General features: G+C 33.0%; 1 protein-coding gene across 15 annotated transcripts in view; it reads left to right on the top strand.

Annotated features, from left to right (window-relative positions):
• Positions 1-12183, top strand: part of DMD (dystrophin) — a 2170621-nt gene that overhangs the window by 965177 nt on the left and 1193261 nt on the right. For all 15 annotated transcript variants that reach the window (XM_025439443.3, XM_025439430.3, XM_025439477.3 and 12 more), the window contains 4 exons: positions 4003-4125; positions 6551-6688; positions 9446-9598; positions 10463-10645. In XM_025439443.3, coding sequence (XP_025295228.1) covers positions 4003-4125; positions 6551-6688; positions 9446-9598; positions 10463-10645 — 597 coding nt within the window. The remainder of the gene's footprint in view (positions 1-4002; positions 4126-6550; positions 6689-9445; positions 9599-10462; positions 10646-12183) is intronic.

Raw genomic sequence — 12183 nt, 5'->3', positions numbered from 1 at the left:
TGTGGCTACTCCAAATTAAGAAGTGTAAAATACATAGTGGTTTTTGAAATCTTAATATGAGAAAGTGAACGTAAAATATCTTCTTAATTTTAGATTGATTATAGGCTTATATGATATTTTGGGAAATTAGATAAATAAAAATTATTATTATTAATTTCATCCATTTCTTTTTACTTTTTAGTATGGCATCTAGAACATTTAAAATTACATATATGATTTGCATTATATTTCTCTCTAGCTGCATTACTACAGATTTTTTTTTAAAACTTTGAATTCAGAGAATTTACTATAAGTTGATAAATTTTGGGGGAAGTATTCATGTGAAAAGTGTAGCATATACCCTAATACATCATCATCCTGCCTCTGTATATTTTCAGCAATGGGAAACTCACTACTTTAAAATTAGTGCTTTTAAAAAGAAAAAAAAGAAACATAGCACTAATCAGTTATTCTTGTATTGAACTAAAATTCAGGCTCCAAGTAATTTCTACCCATTGATTCAAGTTATTCAATTCGCTAAACTATGTAATGGCCTTTTTAAACAAATGCATGATAATCTTTGATCAGGAAATCTGGACCCTACATATACTACTAATAAAATCTAAGTTCAAATTACTTAGTTAATTGTTCTGTAGTAGTATTTCCTAAAAGCTATTTGTATCTGCTTATACTGATTTTTGTACTTTGTGGTATCAGTGTTTCTAGCATTTGGCCAATTAGGTCTTTTTGATTTTATACCCTAGAAGTTGTGTTGTTTAAAATTCTAGATCTTTCAAGAGCTCCTTGAAATATTTATTCTACTACCTCATGAATAGTCATTCCTTTACTTAGGCGATATTCATTTATGAGTGCCTCCTATGTACCAGGAATGACTCCAGGTTGAACAAGACTGAAAAATTCCTTATTTTTATGGGATATTCATGGAACTCATCCTTCTCATTGCATGTTTTTTACATGCTTTTTGTGTCTTCAAATAATTACTGATGAAAATACTGCACAGAGCTGAACAAATACAAAGCCCTTTGACACCCTCTACGAAACTACCCTCTGCATCAATACAGATTAATTAATCAACAAGTTATGTTGTTCAGAATGATTGAATGTTACCAAACTTAGTTTCTCCATCCTCACCATTAGAACTTAATGATTTTGTCAGTTACCTTGGTAAAATAGAAATGCTATGTCAACAAGCATTTATTTTATCCTTTATAAACCATATGTTTTCGAAAGATCTTTTAATGGAGTCAATGGATAGGTACAGTTTTGAGAGGAAACAGTAAGAGTCAATATTTATTGAGCAGTTTCTGTATGTAATATGGATACATAAGATTTGGGGAGAAAATAATAACCCATATTTATTAAGCATTTATTGTATCTCAGACAACATTCTAACTATATTTGATTCTCATAACAGCCCTATGAAGTAGATACTCTTCTTATCTTAATGTTACAAATCAAGAAACTGGAACTCAAGGAGGACACATAACTTGTCCAAGGTCCCCCCACTACTAAATGGTGGAGCCCTGATTCAATCTCAGCATTCTCATGAAGGAGCTTAGGGTCTTCACCAGAAGATTATAAAACATCCTAAAGACCAAGAAGGGGGTCATACCCAGAGTTCACCAAAAGGCCTATAAGAAAGGTTGATATTAGGAGTACTTTAATAAGGCTGGAAAGGTCCTTGGGGCAATGTCAGGGGAAGCCTTGACTATTGTGCTGGAGTTTGGACTTTACTTGAACTAGTTTACTAGAGAAATACCTTCATGAAGGTCATGTTTTTGGAATATATTGACCTGATCACAGAGCAAAGTATGGAACTGGGACATGAGGAGATTATACTCCGGTAAGGAGGTTATTGCCATAACTCCTGTGTAAGGAGTATAAGAGATGATATCTCTGGGAATAGAAAGCAAGTAGATCATGGTGAATGAATGCACAATGATTTGATTTGATTAGATATTAGAGTGAAGTGTTGAAAAATAACATGACTCACATGCTAAGACTGGATGACTGATAAAAAATTGTTTTCTATTTACAGAACTAGGGAAGTTGGTGTTGCCAGCAGCTTTAGGGAAAAGACAATGAGTTCATTTCTAGACATGTTGAACCTTAAGTGAGAAATTGGCTGGTTTTTGGAGAGTCTATATTAAAATTCAAAAGTGAGATCCCAGCTAAAGATGAATATCTGGGAGATATTGTGAAAGTTATAGTTAAATTGGGAAGATAATACAATGCATTAGGCAAGGAGTATTGATAAAGATACATTGAGGCCCAAGTTCTGAGTCTTTGAAATTACTCTCTATTTGATTATGTGGAGAGAGAGGGTGAGCTAGAGAGAAAGCACACATAGGAGTAAGATAAATCTGCCCCAGAATGGACCCATGTTATTTTGACACCTCAGCACTCAAAGTTATTTTAAAAATACCTATCAATGTATTTTCACATAATTATGTGGAATAGTGCAGTTGCTCTAATTAGATATTAGCAAATGTGAGCAATTCAATAACACAAAATAGTATCAAATTAATATTGCTTAGTTATGATTTGAAAGTTTGTTCATCTTTTGCTTTTGTAATACTTTGAGTAATATGTTTTAAAAGTGTAGAAGTATGTTTATAATACAACAGCAGAAGCATCCCTTAAGCATATTTATAATACTACCATTCTGTACCAGTTCCAGAACCTGCTATGATGTTCCAAATGGCAAATGTTCATTCAGATTTAAAAATAATACTGAAAATAAGTCACTTTTTTTAGAAAGAGCCCATATATTCTTCCTCATGTGTATAAAAGGGCCTGGCAGATATGTGTATATTCATGTTGTGTGTGCAAATCATGTTTTCATGAATAGCATTTGATTATTCACTTCTTCATTAGTAGATATTTTCCTTGAACATTTATCTTTATGATCCTCTAGGAGATGCCGTTTGATAAAGAAAGAGTAAGACTGTGACTGTTGGAATGTGATGGGGAACCATAGGTGGGGACCAGACTTTATGCATGCAGTCATCCTGGCATAAGACACTGGGGGTTGTTCCTGAATTGGTTTTACAAATGGGGAAATGTTTAGCTCTGTAAGAAAATAAGATTTCTATATGTCATCTATGACTTTTCAGAAGCTGTCAGGTATAAAATATTTTTAGTGTTTTAATGCAAAGAAATTGAATAAAGGGTAAAGATCAATAGCATCAATATTTATTAACAATTTAAACTTTGATAATTAAATCTTGCCTACTCTTTTGAATATATATTTAAATTGCAATGTATTTTTATTGATCACTCCTCTTCAAGTGTCTTTTATAGAAAAAAAGAGGTTTTTGAGACTATGGTCAATATGAATTTCAAAATCAAAGAAACTGTGATATTTGTAAGGTTGGAAAACACATATTCAGATTTTTTATGTGAAATATTTTGGGTTTATTCACTTGATTTTTTTGTATGTGTGCTACCAAATGAAGTATTCCTAAGGCAAGCTCATGGCATTGTTTGTCTTATGAGAGCACACCTGTCAAATTTTCCATGCTAAAAATGTCATTTAAAATATCGGAGCAGATTGCCATGTAGTTTTTCTGAGGAGAAGGAGACAATTCTGCATTTCTACCTAAGGTTACTATTACTTGATGAATGAGGCAGTTTCAGATAAGACATATTTACACAAATGGTATTTATATCAGAATATTTTAAATAAGATCAAATTCAACTTTAGAATATTAACAATTAGCTCAATCAACTATATGGAAATGGACTTTTGTTGAAAGAAGAGAATGACAAATTTCATTATCTTGCATGGATGTTCAGCTCTGATGATGTTAAATGTTTGTCTTTATTTGCATCCTCAGGTACTTTCCCAGTTGTATTTCAAAGCTTTCATAAAATATAATATGGAAACATAAATGCATGTCATTAGTTTAGCAACAGGAGTTTGAACAAATGTAATTTTTTGGGTTTATGTTTCTAATAAAAAGTAATTTTGATTTAAATTAGCACTATCTTTTTTTTTAGGCCTCCATTCCTTTGAAGGAATTGGAGCAGTTTAACTCAGATATACAAAAATTGCTTGAACCACTGGAGGCTGAAATTCAGCAGGGGGTGAATCTGAAAGAGGAAGACTTCAATAAAGATATGGTAAATTGGTTGTGATAAAAGTGTGAATGAACTAGGAGTGAAATGAATAAATATTTGGAAGGAAATTAGATAACTCAAGTCTCCAACTAAATTCTCAGTGCATTCCTTGCACATTTTGTGATTCTAATGATTTATTACAATTGCAAAATATTCTTGTTGAACTTTTATTATGAATGCCAAATTACTGTGGTATGGTCACATAGGAGCACTTGCAGATCCTAATAAGTAGTTCCACAGTTTTGCTTTGACCTGCTATTTTCAAACTCAGAGGACAAAATGTAATGGGGAGGGGAAGAGTTAAATTAGAAAATAAATTGGAAATTTAATAAGAAACTCAGCCATTGAGGATGGATGATGTTTTGTGTCAGTCTTGATTTGTGTAATAGAATGTTTATTTCAGAGAAGGGGTATTAAACAAAATAGAAAAAGTATTTTTTAAAGTTTACCACAAAGTGGTTTTCACAAAAAAGTTGATTAAATAGTACACTAGATGTCTAAAATGTGTATAAAGTAATGCTGCTTATTTCGTGGGAGTAAAGAAACATAACTATCTGGGCTGCTCCCAAACTCATAACATTCTCCTTCAACCCTGATTAATTTCAAAATGTCTGTTACATTTCTCTCTGGCTTGAAGATTTCTGCATCACACCCTTTTTGCTCACTTTTTCTCCTTCCACGTCCTTGTCACAATTTCCTTTTCCCTCTTCCACAGTCATCACCAATATGGCATTTTTAACTGTTCCACATATCCTATTTGAGATTTCTCAGACTTGTATCAATACTAGGGACTTCTCAGACAATGCTTTAAACTGACAGTAAAAGGCAAAATACGATGGTATTTTAGATAGGTAGGCATGTGAAGTAGTAGGAAAACTATTTTCCACCAATCTTAGTTGGCCCTGGTATCAATTCTTACTTCCCTGAGCTCCCAGAATCAATCAGTACCCCTGTGTATGGGGCTTGGTGGCCTTGCCAACTCAGCTCTGCAAGAGAAAGCCAAGAAGAGGCTTTCCGAAATACTGAGTTACAGCTATCTATCCTTCATGTCAAAGAAGAAATCAGGAGGGCACTGAGGTGAGAGAGTCCTGTTCACCTCTTGGGCTATTCACCAACTCTGCCCTATAGCCCTTACCTGCTGTAGTGGAAGAAGCAAAGTGGGTTTCTTTGTTTTTTTGGGGTTTTGTTTGTTCGGTTGGTTGGTTGTTTTTTCCCTCAGCCCTAGGAAAGGAAAGACAAAAAAGGAAAGACTTTCTAAAATAAAGTCTTTCACAGATTATAAACATATGTCTATATTATTTTATTACACTAGTAATTCACAAACCTCTGATAAAAATATCATTCCTCTGAAAAAATAAATCAATCTTCTGTTACATTTTGCAGTTTAAATATGCATTGCAGATTTAGATAGGTAGCATTCAGGTACCAGGAATTGTTACATGCAAATACATGTGACTTTTTAAAAACCATCTAACGTATATGTGACTTTTTAAAAACCATCTAACATTTACTCTTCTTAGCTTATCAGAGTACCTTGAGTACCACTGCAGGGTGAATCTTCTCAAAAGAAAGTTTTCATATACTGAGTTGAAAGAAAGATGGGAAACGAGAAGTGAAAAATCACCTGGTCACACATATGCTACCATATTATACTGGCACTTATTCAAATAGTTTTATATCAAAGTAAATAAAAATATTCTTCTTGAAGTTTAAGAACCTGAATGCATACCAAAATTTTTTCAAGTAATTTTCCTAATCTATATTTTATACTTATTTGATTGCATTTAAAAACAGCTTGTATATATGACATATTTTTAGAAACTAGTTGCAATTTTTGGCAACACTTGAATACATCATTTTGTACTAATGTCCTAATATTCGTCCTAAATTTGGACATATAGGCTATTTAAAGTAGATTATTAGATAGAAATTTATGTACATTTAAAATGTTTACTTAGGAGTGAGTGTGTTTAAGCCATTAAGGATCATTGCCATCTGACATACATCCATATCCATATTTCTGCATGGGTTAGTTAACATTGTAAATGACACGTTTAGTTCATGTCTCCAAACTTCTTTAATTTCTGAAAATCTACCAAAACTCAAAGCCAGAAGAATGCTTCACACCATTTGATGCCTTGTCTGAAATGATGAAGTACCTTACAAGTCTATCTTCCTACATATGCCCTCCCCCCAATCAGGTATATCCTTTTGAACTGGATGATATTCTTCCTAGATCCTTCTTTACAAAACTCAAATAAACCATATAAAAGGAAAAGTATGAGCCCAGTATCTTAGAACAACATTCCCAAAAGTCTTAAATTGGATTTTTTTTGTGTGTTTAAATAACGTGTTTTATTATCTCTTGTTAATGATGTACAGCTTTTTAAAAACCAAAATGAAGACTGTACTTGTTGTTTTTAATCAGAGTGAAGACAATGAGGGTACTGTAAAAGAATTGTTGCAAAGAGGAGACAACTTACAACAAAGAATCACAGATGAGAGAAAGCGAGAGGAAATAAAGATAAAACAACAGCTGTTACAGACAAAACATAATGCTCTCAAGGTATTAGAGCTAAAATTATAATATACCTTGCCTGTGGTTTTTTTTCATATGTAAGGTAAACTATATTATGCATAAATAAAAGCTGCTTAAGAATCTTAGTCGCCAGAAAATACATTTTTTTCCTGTTCAATGTGTGTGCTTTATTTAACATTTTTGAGTGATGTCTTTGATTTTGAGAGATGTGTTGCTTAAAAAATTGGGGTTTTTTTTGACTGAGTAGTGCTTGAAAAATATTATAATGCATCCCTCATAGTGTTTATACATTTAATTTTCTAATATAGTTTATTTTTACTTATTTACATTTGTCATGAAAGATCTGCTTAAATGCCAGAATAACCAATTTATATTTTTGTGGGTTTTCTGCTGCCTATATTTTATTGATTTTATCTAGAGGAGGTCCAGTTTTTTGGTAATTGAATATTTGTTTAATAAGGCCTGGGATTTAAAAAAGAATAAGGCCTGGGATTCTACTTATTTTTTTTTTCAATTGCCTTCATTTTTCCTTTAAGAGAGTCACTCTTTGCAACTAGCTAAACATCTACAGAGTCTAATCTCATTTATATAGGAATCCTCAAAAATAATCTTAATGTCCTTGAAGAAGAACTGGCACTCTTGTATTAAGCAGCGGTAGTGTATAGACTCAAGCACCCATGTGACTCATCTGGTTATGTGCAGGAAGAACAGAATAGTGTTGATTTTTCTGTAATAATATTTAGGATGTTCTTGACAAGACACTGAACATGTAAAGAGTTTTGTGAAATAACCTTTTGTTATTTTTATTGTGCTTTCCAATATTCCCTATTGGCATGCATGGCTGATTTTCTAATACTGTTAATTGCCAAGCTTTTCATTGTAAATCACTCTTGGAGAGCTGTGTAGCTATGTGGGTAGATCCACCTAGTAGGTGGATGAAGTCTGCTTTCTGTATGCAAATAAGAGTATAAAACCTTTCCCCATATAGTCAGACAACCAAATAAACACTGCTGAGAATGTAATTACACAATATTGTGCCTGCAAGGAATCCACAAGGAAAGTCTAATTGGCCAGCAGGTGTTCTGGAGGTAACTGCTGATAAATATAGTAAATAGAAAAGGCCTCTTCCTTGAGGGAGTACAAGAGCAAGCCATAATGTGCTCAGAAAATCAGAAAGCTGTGTAATTCACACACTTCCCACTGTGACCAGGCTTTCCGAAGTGTCTACAGTGGTCATATGATGATATGTGTCCTACTGAACAGCAGAGTTTAATGGTTATCTGGCATATCTCTAAAGGAATCTATATAATGTCTCTAAATATCTTCACATATTATGCATCACCTTGTGCTTAGGAAATGAAAGGAGTTTCAGATTTTATGACCACAAGCCCTTTCTCTTGGCAGAGATGTGAGTTGTGTCACGAATAAGACATGGCTCAGCGCTCATTCACGTGGCTTTATCTTGGTACCTTTGAAAAAAGCAGCATTCCATCTGGCTCATCCCAGGCATTTATTACCTCCACAGGAGGTTTAGAAATTCAACTAAAAATGTAAACTGCAGTAAATTTTACATCCTCAATTTTGAACAAAATGGGGAATGAAATTTATATCATTCTTGCAAATAAATGTTAAAAGCGATTATGAAAATCTACTCCACTTGCCAAACTAATCTACACCACCATATTCAGTAACTATATTAACCTGCCAAGTGTCTCCAGTTCTAGTCCTTATGAAATATTTCAAAGAAGGTCAGAACTTTCCAAAACAATGAATATTTCAGCAGTTCTTTGATATTCATTATTTTCTTTTGCTCCAGTTAAATCTGTACATGAAACCCTAATTACTACTGTTCTGAAGAAATGAAAGCTGTATTCTGAGCTCTTACATTCCCTTGTGTTATCATAAAATGGCATTACAACAAATTCTATTGATCGGGGGGAAGACATTGGGTGTGCTTGTAAGGAGCAAGATGATTAATTTCCCCCCTTTGTTGATTTATTAAGCAGTTGCGCTTATTTATCTCATCTCGTTGATTGGAAACCATGCACTTTCCCTTTTCCTTTTAAACTAATTCATCATTTGCATTTGGAACACGATTTGATATAATAAGAGAAAGCTGACCATGGAAGCCTCAAAAGAAAGAGCATTTTTATAATAGTTGTCATTTTCCTGTACAGTCACAGATAGATATCTTTCATACTTCCACATGTATAGCTCAAAACAATTTATATGATAACTAAGATGGTTTTATATTTCTAATCACAAAATATTCACACCTATGAAACATGTTTACAGGGACTGCTAAAAGCATGAATGTAGTTTCTTGGCTATGTAAACTTAGAATTTTGTTGATAAACCCAGGGCTGAAGATACAAATTTTTAGAATTTGTATCTATTATAAAAGTCAAGTACAAACTCATTAAATTTGTGCAAGTATCTAGCTAATTCATTTGTATTCATATACTAAAGTATTTCACAGATACTACACGATAATTTAGTTGACTCATTTAGTCAATTAAATATGACAAGATTTCTAAACAAATTTGAACATGCCAGGAGGAGATATACTTTAAGTGGGTTGTCTAGTTTTCTTAGCTTTGTGTCAATAGATCCTGCCACATAAATACCTAATTTCGTCATCTATTTGTATACCTAGCATTTAAGAATGTGAATTTAAGTGAAGCTGTACAAGGAGATGAGGGATTCATTATTTGTAAATAACTACAGCCAGAAGTGTACTATACATATATATTGATATTTTAATAATATCTGCACCATGAACAGGATTTGAGGTCTCAAAGAAGAAAAAAGGCTCTAGAAATTTCTCACCAGTGGTATCAGTACAAGAGGCAGGCTGATGATCTCCTGAAATGCTTGGATGACATTGAAAAAAAATTAGCCAGCCTACCTGAACCCAGAGATGAAAGGAAAATAAAGGTAATGTTGTTTTAGAATGTCAATACTAGATTTTATTGCTACAGTTTAATTTCTTTACCTTAACATGTGTGGATCGTATTTAAAATGGTTGATGTTATTGTTTCCTCTTTTAGCGTTCTGATTTGCTGCATTTCCTTGTATTGTGTTTTGTTATGGTAAATGTATTGTATTAAGTGTTTTTTAATTGACATAATGTGGAATGAATAAAATGTTTTATTTCTAGACAATGTAAAATGAATTAAGAAATGTCGTATGTTTTCTGGTAAAATTGTAATTGACTTTGTGTATCTTTGTTCCAGATGAACAAATGACTTATCGGTCTGTGGACGACTTCTTTCTCATGTTAGCACATTCATTTCATCAGAGCATCTTCACACATCAGTGTCAAATCTCTATAGATTGATTTGCATATTGTCCGAAGATGTGTTTTTCTGTTATTATTTTACACTTTTTATTTTGCTTCATTCTCTGTTGAGTTCCTCAAAACTTTAACAAGAAAATAAATAACCACTTACCCTCTAAATTATATTCTATGTGGATGGTCCCTAATAAATAATGAGTAGTCACTCCAATTTGGGTCAGCCCCCAAAACACCAAAGGAATTGAGAAGAAAGAAAAATGTTAGATGAATTTAAATATTTTCTTAACTAGAATATCTCAAACTGAGCATTCACAGGATAACTGAAATAACATTTGGATTCTTGGGTGAAGATGACAGTGATGGCTTCCATATTTGTAAATTATGGAACATGACAATAAAATGACAACAGCCTTTGAAATTTCTGAGAGAAGTATGTGCTGCTTGCAGGTTGGTTGATGTGGTTAGCTAACTGCCCTGGGCCCTGTATTGATTTTGCTCAATAGGAAATTGATCGTGAATTGCAGAAGAAGAAAGAGGAGCTGAATGCAGTGCGTAGGCAAGCTGAGGGCTTGTCTGAGGATGGGGCCGCAATGGCAGTGGAGCCAACTCAGATCCAGCTCAGCAAGCGCTGGCGGGAAATTGAGAGCAAATTTGCTCAGTTTCGAAGACTCAACTTTGCACAAATTGTGAGTTGTTACTGGCAAACCCACGTTATGTGTTTGCAACTACTACCCTAATAACAGAGGCCTACTAACAAACGGAAAAAACAAAAACAACTGGGTACAATTTCAGACTTCTAGTATGTATTCTGAAAGTGAGCAGTTTCCCCTCACTTTGGGCTTCTGCAACACTAGTGGCTAATTTTTCAGATTAAAAACACAATAAATTAAGCACATAAGGAGCAGCCCCTTTATCAGAAATGAAAACTGCATCTTAATTTGTTTTGCCACATCATTTTTTTCATAACATTGGCAATGTGAATTTGTCAATTGATCATACATTTACATTACTTCAGTGTCTAATCCAAAAATATGTATTGCTTTTCTGAGACCATCCCATGCTAATTTTACTTTCTTAATGTATACATGGTAAATAATAAATCTTTTGTGAGACATCTTCTTATATCAAATTGCGTAAGGACCTTATCTCATTGACTTAATAGTAGTTTAGTCCTCGTATCTGGCTTAGCTACATAATGGGTTAAAAAGCTTTTAGAACTGGATGCCTAGTAAGATGGTTTACAAGTGAGAGCAGATTGAAAAATATCAAACATTGTGACCACTGAAATATTACAAGCCAAAGGGAAAAGGAACAACTGTTCTTCTTTCAAACAACTGGATGGAAATTTGGTGATTTTCTCCTTAAAAAGGCAATTCATAATCTTAAGTTTGGTCTTTTTAGCTGTTTATTGGTACTAGGGTATGAACCATAGGATTTTTCTAACAAATACATTTTTTGTTCCTATTCTAAAATATCATAAAGTGAAGAGGAATGGTTACTTCTATGTAATTATGTAAAAATAGTGCTTCTCACAAAAAAAGCATGTTAAAGTCTGGGAAATATGGATTTCTTATTATGTTAAGTTGAATCATATGAAACCAACAGAAATATTCAATAGTTTTTGACCTATGTAAATGACAATTTCATTTGTTTCAACTTTCAAATGAGACATTTTGGGGAAATTTCTTATGTGATATTGTTGATTCCATTTAATATGTGGTATTTTAAAAATATGCCTTAGCAAAGATTTTATTAGCATATAATTGTGCTATGCTGCTTATTAAACAAGGGAAAATATGCCACATATTATTGTTTCTTCTTTTTACAAAATATTAGAAAAATCCATGAATACACTGTTTTCGATGAAATCCAGGGCCCTAAAATTTAATAGCAGGTGAATATTCTGAAAAGTTGGAAAAAGTAATATAATATATTGAGACTATATTACATTTGAAGTCCAATTCCAGCTGATTGCACATTTCAGCCTATTATCCTTCCTATTAGATGTTATGAACATAATATGTCATAAATCACTGAAGCCTACACTAACAGAAAGCCTGTGTCTGTGGATACAAAATAAATTGAAAGATTAAGGCAACCATAAAGAAAATTCAAGTAAAATATTTTCACTGAATTTAATAGATCATTCAGGGAGAAGTCCCTTGCTTTGATTTATATGACTACTAACTAATTTCTCCATTCCAATTTTCCCCATATCTTGACA

This window comes from Canis lupus, chromosome X (assembly GCF_003254725.2).
Source record: "Canis lupus dingo isolate Sandy chromosome X, ASM325472v2, whole genome shotgun sequence".
In the NCBI taxonomy this organism is placed as follows: Eukaryota; Metazoa; Chordata; class Mammalia; order Carnivora; family Canidae; genus Canis; species Canis lupus.
The sequence above is the reverse complement of the archived record's forward strand: the minus strand, read 5'-3'. Positions and strand labels throughout refer to the sequence as shown.